The 12,882-nt window shown below is 39.0% G+C and overlaps 1 protein-coding gene across 1 annotated transcript in view; it reads right to left on the bottom strand.

Moving 5' to 3' along the window:
- The window catches only part of LOC126331335 (microsomal glutathione S-transferase 1-like), a 35,978-nt gene extending 25,111 nt beyond the window's left edge, over positions 1 to 10,867 (bottom strand). The window contains exons 1-2 of the mRNA XM_049996467.1: positions 10,381 to 10,867; positions 273 to 355 (exon numbers count right to left, since the gene is read on the bottom strand). Coding sequence (XP_049852424.1) covers positions 273 to 355; positions 10,381 to 10,512 — 215 coding nt within the window. The 5' untranslated portion in view covers positions 10,513 to 10,867. The remainder of the gene's footprint in view (positions 1 to 272; positions 356 to 10,380) is intronic.
- Positions 10,868 to 12,882: the final 2,015 nt, after the last annotated feature.

Raw genomic sequence — 12,882 nt, 5'->3', positions numbered from 1 at the left:
ATTAAACTTTTTGTACACCAGTACATATTTTTACATTTTTATTTTCTTTTGCTCTCTACTTGTTCAGGAAAAAAATTATTTGTGCACCAATTAGATTGTTATACCTTCTTCAATATCAAAACTGAAATGACAACTGTACAGTTGTGAAAAAGTTAATGAAAGTAATATGTACTCTATACATAAGTAATACAGATGAGAGTGAGAAGTAAATTAAATCACACTGCATTTCCAAACTGTTTTGGGTAATATATTTATTTATTTCATGTACTTACCTCCTCACTCGTTCAATATCAGGATGATCATATTTCACTTTGGCACCTTTCGTAGCCGCAGTGTCCTCAGGACTTATAAAAATCTGATGAGACATGAAAGCAGTAATAGCAACGTATTATTTAATATCAGACAATGACAATGAGATGTAACATAAGAACAGCAATTGTTGTTACATAAATACTTTTAGAAGCTACTTCAGAAGGTACAATAGTGTAAAGTACACAAGATTGTGAAATTGTTCAGTTCTCTTTAGTTATGAATTTAGCACCAGCAATATTTATTTTAATTTCTTGGCTGACCACCATATATGTCCACGTTAACAGTCTCCATTTCTTACCAAGTTTACAAGCTGACTGCAGTCAGATTCATAGCTTTTGTAAGTTCTTAACAAATCACCGTCATGGCAAAATTAGGTGCTGATATGTGGAAAGGCAGCTAGTAGAAAGTAGTCAGTGGCTTGCTATTGACAACATTAGTAGATACTCTAAGCACAGTGTACATACCATGTCATCACAATTGTTGTCTAGATCTGCAACCACACTCCACAGACCACTTAAGCGTATGGCAGAGTGTACTCCCCATTGCCAACACATATCAATGTTTTTCCCCATTCTATCCACATATGCAGCATGGGAAGAAAGACTGGTCCAACACTTCTAATCTTGTCATCACACCATGTATGGGAGTCATATGAAGGGAGCTGTAGTACATTTCTAGATCCCTCAGTGCTGGTTCTTGACACATTGTAAATAGGTTTTCACAGGATAGTTGTCCTCTATCCTCAAGGATATGCCATTCAGGTTTTTGAGCATTTACATGATGTTCTCCCATGATCCAAACAAACCAATGACCATTTGCACTGAACTTCTTTTCATGCTTTCAACAGTAGGCATTCATTATCCCCCGTTAGGGGTTCAACAAACTTTAGCAATAATGCAGGATATATTGTACAAGTGTTTTATAAAACACTCATCTGTAGACTGATATCATTTTCCAAGAATCCTACCAATGAATTAAAGTCTACCATCTGCCTCATTCGTGATTCCATTTTGTTTCCCAATGGACTCTTACACCCAGGTATTTGTACAAGTTTAATGATTCCAAGTGTGATTCATTGGTATTGATAATGTAGGGCCACACTTACACAACACTCACAACAGGCCAACTTTGTAGTAAACAAAGTAATAACACATTGTGCAAGTCATGTACAGATTGCAACAGCATACACAGTATTAACAAAAACCATACTGAGACACTGTATGCAATGCTTGCAAACAGAAACAGGGACCTGGCTGCCCTCTGCCTTGGTTGCCAAGTGGAAATGCCACATTTCACATAATGTTCCACAGCATGTCACAGGTATCCACAGCAATCAGTGAAATATTATTCAATGAAACATCCAGCAAGGTAACAAACCATACTGGGTATCAACATCAGCAAGTTGGAGTTCCAATTAGACTAGACCTTCACCCAGCTGCTAATAAAGTTGGATATGTAATAGGCTCTTCTTTCTTTCTGCTCTGATCACCAAAGCAGCAAATGATTAGCAAACAATACTAGTCCAGTCTAATCTTTTTTCTTAACCTCAACTATTTGCACTTTCTGTGCGCAAGCTCGTAAAAGCAACACTAAATAGGATGCAGGCAATGAGCATCGTTATACCCATTTCATTCAATCACTGGGCATTGCCCATGGTGACTGTCAGGAAAAGCTTGTTGCATTGTCATCAATGACCACAGCGTGGCGCACAACATTTTGCAGCCAGGAATCAGACGGCATTCAGTTCATGGCCAATAGGCAGCGGTGGCACTACCGCCACTTAACAGCACAGGCACAACCACCATTGTGCCGCTTCTGCAGTAACCCCTGCTGGCATATGTAGAAAATAGCAAACCTACCAACTGCAGGCCAATCACTACATGTCATGACACTGCATGCTCACCGGTTGTCTGTTTACCCCTGCACACCCAGACTAATTAAAAGCACATGCCCCGCCATGGATGTAAGTATGAAGTCGGGCTCCAGTCTCATGAAGTATTTGGACTCACCATATGTAAATAAGGACTATACAGATTTGAAGTGATAGTTTTGTATGATTGTGATGGGAACTTAGTGTACAATTCTGTCCGACAGTGATTGTAATCAGATATTGTGTGATTAAACTTGTTTTTCCACTCACACCTACAGTCTTTGTTGTTCTGCACTTCACGGATACAACACTGTATATAAGGATACGTGGTGATTTAAACTGACCATCAACATGCACTGCAATATTTATCATTACCACATTCAATGATCAGAAAAACAGTTGGCTATGTTAGATGTGAAAACAGTATTTCTTTTAATAGATTTAGTGGATACTTGCTTGCCTGTGGGCAAGGACAGCCAACAGGCCATAGTCTTCCACATGCTTTATAGAATCTACAGCCATAACTGGTGACCATGTTTGGAATCACAAGTGTGCTTACCACATTTCAATACTGGGTCACCTCCTCCAATGATTTCCGTAATGTGCAAACTAAATGGATGACACGAAAGTTATGGAGGCTACGTGGGAGCAACACTTGGAAAATGTAGAGCACCTTTTCTTAGACTCTGATTCAACAGTACACAAAAATGACAGCTCACAAACTGTCAACTTTTAATAATCTAAAATAACTGCAATCTTTTTTGGATGTGTAATATATTATAGCAAATTTATACCTATTGGTGCTCAGATAGACAACCCATAGTGCCAGCAGCACAAAAATTGTTTTATCTTTATCTGCAGCCTGCCAGAAGGAATCTGCATAATTAAAAAAGTGTTATACATTTGCTCCCTGCCATGCAACCTTCACACCGTGTAAGATCCTTAAGTTAGCACTGGATGAATCATAACAAGGCATCAGCATAATCATTGCACAAGAATGCTGACACCCTAAAACAACCAATTTACTATGTCTCAAAAAGATTATCAATACCTCAACTAAATTCCGGACACATTGGCCATTATTTATGGAGGTACAAAATTTTATGTACACCTCTAAAGTACAAAGCTCCACTTGATTTTCCCTTCACTCCCTGCAAAGCACCTCAATCGGAAAGGCAAGGTATGTTACCTTATTGGGTATTGTTTTCAGTTCAGATAGGATGGATTAGCCTAGCATACAGATTTTTCTTTGTAACATCAGTTAAGCAGCAGAAATGGTGTACAGCCGTTGGCCATGGAAGAAGCAGAACACTGGATTATCATTCTGATCATGCTCTGGCTACAAATCCTGCAGTTTCTTCACTAACTGCACTGGGGAATGACTAGGATGAATGTTTTGATGTGGTGCCATATGTACTTGTCAGACATTAATGCTGAGTTTTGGTAACATTTTTGAGAAGCAGCAATCTTGTAATCCAGTTGCTGGAATAGAGACTGAGATCAGCTGGATGTTGTACACATTGACAACTTCAGCTGATGGCGCTGTCTGAAGATGACCTAAGTATAGGACGAAACTGGCAATTTTAATGAAGTACCATTGTGATCTAGTGTCTTTTTTTCACTGATTTTATGTTAATGCTGATACTGATAAGGCAAGCCAGGTCTTCAAAGAATGCACCCAAAACAAAGCAGCTCCCCCCCCCCCCTCCTCCCCCACTGCTATGGACTAAATAAGAGCATCCTTAGAGGATATGTACACAGATTATACTTCATTGTTGAAGGGCTACTAGTGCTATATGTCCTCTTCAGATTCCTATATATGACCCTTATGACAACATCTATTGCATATGCTGTGGTCTAAGCATTATGTATGACATTTACATCTCCCGAGGAAACCTTGGCAAACTTTCTCACAAATTATGAATGAAACTCATCAGTTGCAGAAGCCTGGCAGAGCTGCTATATTGGTGTAGACATTGCATATTGTTCAGTAAGAGTCCAGCTCCCATGGGTGAGGCATTATCATGTGAGCTCCCAGTTCTGAGCTTTCACATTCAGCAGCACACAGAGATATGATGTGTTGTCAGTGGCTCCTCATCTGTTTCAAGCCACAGACTGTCATGGCTAGCTGGTGTGTCACAGCTCCAGCTGTGACATCAGGCTGAGCACACACCTTCAGCGACATTTTGACTCAGGGCTGGAACAGCAACACGGCAATGCCTGCTCCTCCAACTTGCCCTGTCACCAGGCATAAGATCAGGTTCCCAATCTCACTTCATCCTTCTAATTGATATATCACTCATACACATTGCAGGCCACAGAGATAACAGGTTGTTGCTGGATAAAATGTGTGAATCCCTATGGAACTGGAACCTATTCCACTTCACCCTACATCTGACGTAAAGCATCAGAGGCACATACAAGCACACAACTAATTTATCAGTTGGATTGAATACTCACACTGGCACTGATCTGCAGAATGATCTCTTCACTAGCCACCCCAAAATAAGCTCAGGTCAGTTTTTGGCTCTATATGCTTGTTAAAGTGACAGGAGTTGTTATACCTGTTTGAAGGGATATAAATACTAGCTGCACAAAATTTTGTCAAGACACAGACTAACAGCACTGGAATCCAAAATGGCCGTAGCAAATATTTTCAATCATTTCATAAGACCACAGCAATGGACAGGCTATTTGCTTACTGGATGAAGAATATACCATGCCTTATTAACCAGTTGTTTAGAAACCTACTGTGTTGTTTGAACTTTGTTTGTTATATTTTGGACTGTTAATACTAAGCACTTGACTGTTCTGGCTCATGACTTTGGAGATTTTTTTAAGGCTTTCAAAATGTGCAGTGTATTTACTCACTCTCAACTGATGTCATCTAGAACCTACAACTGATCACAGAGATATTAAAATAAGCTATGACTTTGGTTATGAATTATATTTTTGTGTATAGATCAATACAGCAAACAAATCACGTCTCGACAAAATATCTACTCTGTCATTTAATTCAAGGCTGAAACCAGTCCAAATCCAACTTCTCCACAACTGTCTGTCCCAAACTGTGTCAAAGATTTACCACAACAATTAATAAAATCACACCTAACCTCATAATTACTGGTTAAAGGAAAGTGAATGATATTATGGCTCTAAGATGACCTACTTTCCAAATAGATTATTTCTTATCATCAATAACAACTTCTGGGTCGACAGAAGCATCCGATCCCATGCGTCGGCTTGGGCCCGTGACGTAAGGGTGTTGTGTGTGATGTCATGACAGTGCAGAGTTTGGTTTGTGAGTGTGGCGTGTTTCTAGATGTCGTCGAGTTGTGGTTTGTTGTGCTCTCTGGTGGTATGTTCAGGGTTTTCGTTTCTGTGGTGTAATGGGCTCAGTTTGCTTTTGCTCATTATCCAGAATTGTTCAAGTGTCAGCTGTGTTTGTAACGGAATTCGTTTCAGTGAGTTAACAATTTTGTGTGAAGGTTAATTTTGTGTTGTTCGCTGTACATCATGTGGTAATTTTACTAAATTAATTGGTTGTTTGTTTTTGTTCAGGAATGGATATGACGGATAAAATTAACATTGCATAGGTCAAGGGAAGTGTTTGATCCCAATGTGTGGCTGTGTATGTTGATATTGGTATCGGGAGATGTTTTTGAACTATATAGGCCAAGAGAAGTGTTTGATCCTAATTTATGGGATCGGGAGCTATGTAAGTCAAGGGAAGTGTCCGATTCCAGATGACATTGTGTTTAGTGGTTTGGGGAGTTTTGTGATGTTGGTTTTTGTTGTTTTGTATGGGGGTGGGTGGGTGCCTGAATTTGTTTATATGTAGTTTGCCCCCCACCCAAAAACACCCTATTTCCCGTGCTTGTCCCGTTAGTGTCGTTAGGCTTTTTGTGGAAACTGTGTGTGTTTGTTTTTCGATGTATTTTCATCCTCATAATGTGTATGTTCCGACTTTATATGCACCATATTGGAATCGTGGTTTATGGTCGTTTCTGCCACATTTGTGACGTCATGGGTCAAAGCAAACGGGCGGGGTCGGACGCTTCCGTATTTCCCAACTTCTAAACGGAAATAACTCGTATAAAACTTTGTTTTTTAAAAAATTGTTTCTATTCACATACTTATTACTTTCGTCTCCAATCAAATGGCCCTCTAATTGTCACTTTCATTATGTTTTCTTTATCCGATATAACATTTTTCTGTCTCATATAGGATACTAGCCAGTGTTTCTGAGATACAAAAGGTATTTTACTTACTGCTTATTTTACAAAGGTAAAACAATTATCAGTAAATACAGAGCAACTGTATGAATTAATATTTGAGAAGAGTCTTGGATTCTAAAAGTAAAAATGTCTTATTATATCAGAATAGTGAAAGGTGCCTTGCCAATGGCAAAAATGAGGGATCTGAGGCACAACTACAAGAAAATCTACAGCTTTTGAAAGACTTGTGTTCATTGTTTCTTCCAATTCTTATATGTAAAGAAATTTGTGTATGAGAAATATTTTGAAGGTTGTGGCAGCCATAGGCAGGTATTCTGTACATTCCAGAATTGCACTTCATGGATGGAATCTACCTGTTGGTAAACTGCAATGACTTAAAATAGATACTACTTCAAAACATAAGTATATTTTTACAGAAAAATGGTCTTTTGCCGTAAAGACTAAAACTTATTCACTCTGGCCTCATTTTCAGGGGAAAATGCTGTACTAAAACTTTTAATGTCACCTGCAAATCATCGAATACAGCTTTGGTGTAACTCACCATCAGAGAGGTACTGGAACAACCCTAAAGAAGAGCTTGCTAAAGGATGTCACCTCCCATATAAAACATGGAAGGCCCTCAACAGGCTAACAGGTGTACCCCGATGCAAGGTCAATTTGAAGAAATGGGGTTTCTCTCCATTAGATGAACTAGGCAAATGTGGTGAACAGCAAGATCATCAACTCCTGCTCAACTGAAGAAACCTCCCAAACCCATGCCCGATTTGGTTATCGCCAATGATACAGCAGTTCAAACAGCGGGATTTTGGATGTCCTATGGAGTTTAATCTTGTACTTACATTGTTTGTAAATTGCTACCTATCGGCACGAGTAAATAAATAAAATCAATATTTTGGTCTACTATGGCTTCCACAAATCTTTCAGAGCGAAAGCCATGTTCTTCAAACCCTGCCACAGACTTATAGTAATTATATGAGGGGGCTTCAAAAAGTAAGTTACATGTTATTATGGCATCCCAAGTAACTTTTATTGTATGCTGCACCACACTTCAAACTGACAAACAGGCTGCATGACTGTATTTTTCAACATAGTTACCACTTCTCTGTAAACAATTTTATTAGACACCTTATTCGTAAAGATCCTTGTTCTGTCTATTCTCACATTATACTTTGTTTGTAAACAACAATTGGAATGTTCTACCAGTCACTCATTTCACTGATGATAGGAATCTGTTCCTTTTCACACAGCCATTTGAGAACTATTGTGTTAATGTTCTCACCATTGCACAATCACCACAGGTGAATAAATTAATAAAATTTTTATAACAGCAAGTGAAGAGCAAGATCTACAGAATAGCAGAAGTGAAACATCTTGATTATTATTGAATGAAAGAAGAGTTTTGTAGTGTAGTAGTCCCATAGGCCTATGCATAAAAGTGAAGAATGTTTTTATTACCTGTATTATAATCTCTTTAACATATTGTACGCACCATATGTCTGTTCTGTAGTCACCTAAATTAAAGGAGTATATAAGTAACTAACATCTAAACATAATTAAAGCGAAAAATGCACGCAACATTACTATCATATGTGTAAGTTTTAAGTCCTATATTGTAATTCAGCATTGTGGTAAGCCATACATTTGAAGGGACTGACTTGTTCTATATTATATACACACATCCTGTATCTAATGTAATCAAATGGGACCCCAAAAAAAATCAATGAATATATCAAACGATTTTAAGGAAGCAAATGTCCTATCCCATGAATACCTTAGCCTTGTTAAAAATGCGTTTCGGACTCATCATTCCACACATATTGGTTTTTTTTACCAATTAGGGTAGCAGAAGATGTACATATGCAGAGAAAATTATAACTTCAAAAGAAGGAACTCAGATGCATAAAAAACTAACACCACAGAATCCTGCAAAAGCAAATCTAAAATATTAACTTAAATATGCCGGCACATACACAAGACAATACTTATTTTAATGGTAAATTGTACAGCACATCTAAACAGAGATTTCCATTGCAACAACACAGGAACCAGAGGAAATTGCTATCTTTCCACCAAATGGCTGAAAATCATAAATAGCGGCGCTAGAAATGCAGGCTGATTAACTTACAACAGACTCACACATAGCATAAAGGGTATAAAATGTGCACATCCGAAAGAGACTTGTTGGTGGAGGCGGAGCAATATTTGCAGGCAAATTGATAGAACAAAGATAAATTTAAAATTAGTTACTGAGTAAAGCTCATCTTGGTGCGGAAATGGAAAACAGCTTCCTGAGGAGAGAAAAAAAGGAACTAATTGTAGTGCTAAAAATGCAGAAGGGACCGCCATCAAACACAACAAGAAGACATCTACAAACATAATCAACTCAAACTCAGCGCCGTAACACACCACAAAACCCTTATGTCATCGCTCAAAGCAAACGGATGGAATCGGATGCTTCCATTGACCTATAAAACGCTGACTACCGCCTTTACGTCTGCAAGGTACAGACAGTTTGTGTGTATCATTATTACATACCGGTATTTTTTTTAAGAGAGTTCTCCACTGCTTTCTGTCCTGCAATTCCGTATCTGTTAATATCATTAGTACATAAATAAAAACTGTTTTTCTGTATAATTGGTAATTTTGTAAGCAATATTGTTTATTCTGTATAAAGCTTGCAACGTGACACATGTAATACTATGGACAAAAATAAACTAAACTGAAACCGGTACCAGAACATTAGTTTATTAGTCACTATACATTACTTATCTGCTGTAATGTCGCTGTTGTTAATAACTAAATATTCTCAATGCCCCGACAATGGAAAAAGTAAATACATAGCACTCCTTGCGATCCTCGACGTCCAGTTACACACGGAACGAAGAATCGTGATAATTGGCAACACCTCAGTAACAGCCCGAACGGAACATAAGTTGGCAACAATACAAACAAGGGCTGTGGTAGCGCCGATTGCGGATAATGTTCGAATCTCTCTTCAGTTTAGAGTCTTATATACGTATTTAACTGAAGTCGTCTTGTGACTGTTTTCGGATTTCTGCAAACGTTTTACCATGAAAATTTACAAACACTTTCGGCAAGTTAAACAATTCGATGTAGATATGAAGTACGCGACATACAATAATCACAATTATTGCAATTCATCCCATCTTTCTGAGGTAAAATAATATCTGTGGCTTTTATCTAAGTATGAAATATGAGTGAAGATTCACATCTTTAAGCATATGCTTCCATAGTTTCGTACTGAAATTTACCGTATGTAACGGTATTAATTGGAGTGAAAATTCGGCCATGGTTCAATTCTCACATTTTAATACTACACGGAGCGCGGAAAAAAAGTTTCTCAAGTTCGCTGGCAGCACGCTGACAATCGAGTTTCCCGTGCGCGTTCAGCTGGTCTCCACTGTAATTTTATACTCAATTCCTGCAACTGAATCAGAATTGGAATACAAATGACGGAGTAATAGCTGTAATCAATGCGACACAAATTTGGCCAGAAGCTCGACCAAAAAGACGTGGAATACATCTATGATGAAATAAAGTGTGCGTTCAATTCAGACACTCCTTTTGTGTCCTATATTAGGGAGCTGCGATTTCACCTATGTCTCTGAGAAAACACAGTCAGAAACTGTAGAGTACCGTTACGCAAAATGCCACAGTAAAAGGGGAGAAGGATAATCTGGCACCATGTTTTCTTTTTTTCCTCAAAGAAATAATAAAGTCCCTCATTTCATTCTGTACACCGAATAGTTAAGTAACAAAAGTAGTCTTCCACTGGAAGTGAGGAAATATTCACAGTGGACTCAAGAAATATTGACAAGATACTACGTACCATAAAACTGTTCAGCTTCTTTAGAAGAATATAAATTTGATTTCTCGCTCTCAAACCCATACGCAACAGTTACGTAGTAAACAGTTAAATTCATATTCCATTAATCGTACCTTATGCTTAAAACGCTGGCGTGCTGTGAGCGGAGACATCAACAGCATTTTTAGTCCAAGTACTCCAACATGGAAGAGGTATGCCTTAAGCACAGGATTACTTATGGTCAGCAGCACCTCCGCAGCAGCCATCCTTCCCAACGATAGAAACACTTCTGCCTGCAACCGTGCGTCTGCGGCGACTCGACGCTTCCAAGTTTCTCGTGTGCGTCCTTGACTGTTAACTCAACTGCTCAAACATACACGGCTACCAACTTCTGCTCTGTTAAGTTACTAAGAGTATGAAACGCCAAAGAATCTTATAAGCGCATTCCTGTCTTTTCTGATCCACAGCTGAAAGAATAGCGTCTATTCGCTTTATACTAATTAGTCGATTCGTTCGATGAAAGCGTTCTGAGTGTACTTCAATAGCATGGCGACAACTAGCTTATGTTACTGCGATGTATTTATCACACACTTGAACAATACCGCTAGTTAATATCTCACCAATGATGATGCAGCATCAAATCAAGTTATATGATGATTTGAATCTGATTGTGTGGAAAACGTGTACTAATTCTCATTAGGTTTTTTAATTATCTCCATTTGGTACTAGGCAATGTGGTTAATTGCAGGTTTATTTAAACGCCGGAATCCTTGTAGCGTCCAGGATTTCGACACCAACAATGTTTCTTGTTGAGAATGAAATCTTTTACTCTGTGGCCAATATATTCTGCTATGACTATATGTTTCAGGTCGAACTGGGTACCCAACGGGGAATCAAACCTAGATTCATTTCTCAGCTAGGTACTGCGTTATCACTCGCGCCACCCGATACGTTGAAGGTTTGAGAAGGTCTCCAGAACCTGTTCTGATAGACTATTTGGAAACACTATGCCCATGAAATACAGGAATCTGTTGTTCTAATCCCGTGACGGAATAGTTTTAGGGTAAGTCGTTTGCGTGGCCGTTTACAGTAATAAAAGTTAAATTTCGCTTTTTCACCCTTCAAAGATAGCACTATAACGTACAATTAATTAATAAATGAATAAATTTACGGCCAGTTGCAACTAGAATGTGCATACGACCTTTTAGTTTGGAGTCCTTCATCTGTTCTACAATAAATTTGTTTTGCTAAGAGTTTTGGTATTTCTAAATTTGCTTCCTCATTCACATGAAATATAATTGCCTTTACGTGTACTGGCCTCGCATTTGGGAGGGCGACGGTTCCAATCGCCGTCTGGCCATAGAGATTAAACTTTTTTTTAATTATCGGAATCGCTTAGGACAAATGTTGATTTGATTTTTCAGAAAAGAACACGGCCTATTTCCTTCTCCTAACCGAGCTTGTGGTTCGTCATCGACGGGACGTTAAACCCTCCCTTCATTTTTTTACCTAAACATGACTACAAGACTTTATTCTTGTTCTTGGAAGCGTTTCGCTTCGTCTAGTTTAGAAGCATTCTTAAGTAACGTTTCCACAGTTGATTGGGCCGTGTTTGATAAGCTGGATCAGTCTCTGAGTTGGGACACTTCACAGTACATTCTTGTGGCCTGGTGTGTGCGATGAGCTTTCACTGAGAATGTTTGGCAAATAAATCGAGCAAAACATTATTGTTGAAACTAAAAAGGTTTTTATACAATTCTAAAAAACGGATCTCACTTGTAAAGAAAATTATTAGTGGGTTTGCAGGTAGAGGTTCCTTGAACACTGGCCCGTATCTCTGTATGAAACCGAACTGTCAGTGCAAAACGATCGATTTTTTAAAAGTCCCTCGTAAGCTGTTAAATATGCTTCAGTGGGCAGACCTGCACCGAGGCGGCCGGACCTGCCCCCTAAGGGGCCTCCCGGCCAAGGACGCCAAACGCTCATTTCCAGTTTCCATGTTGTTGTTGTTGTTGTTGTTGTCTTCAGTCCTGAGACTGGTTTGATGCAGCTCTCCATGCTAATCTATCCTGTGCAAGCTCCTTCATCTCCCAGTACTTACTGCAAGGTATTTCAAAAAGATTCATATTTTGAATGAAGACAGAAGCTAGAAGAAAATTTTCACTTACTCAGAAGTCCAAACAGTTTTTATTTTTAAAGGAACTTCCCGACTTCACAACGTTGTGTCTTTCAGAAGCCTGTACATACACCTAGAACTGTTAGAAGGTGTGACAAATAAGACAGAGACTTTTGACAAACCCCCAAAAATAAAGGAAAGTAAAAGAATCACATGCCGTGAGATGAGGCGACCATGGACACCAATGTTTCAAAGTGAAATCCGCGACCGACCAGAGTGGCCTAGCGGTTCTAGGCGCTACATTCTGGAACCGCGAGACCGCTACGGTCGCAGGTTCGAATCCTGCCTCAGGCATGGATGTGTGTGGTGTCCTTACGTTAGTTAGCTTTAAGTAGTTCTAAGTTCTAGGGTACTGATGACCTCAGAAGTTAAGTCCCGTAGTGCTCAGAGCCATTTGAACCATTTTGAAATCCGCGGAGAACCCGAAGTCTTCCTCCAGTTGCAGGTTGCCTAACAGCGG

The sequence above is a fragment of the Schistocerca gregaria genome, chromosome 1, assembly GCF_023897955.1.
Source record: "Schistocerca gregaria isolate iqSchGreg1 chromosome 1, iqSchGreg1.2, whole genome shotgun sequence".
Taxonomy (NCBI): Eukaryota; Metazoa; Arthropoda; class Insecta; order Orthoptera; family Acrididae; genus Schistocerca; species Schistocerca gregaria.
The sequence above is the reverse complement of the archived record's forward strand: the minus strand, read 5'-3'. Positions and strand labels throughout refer to the sequence as shown.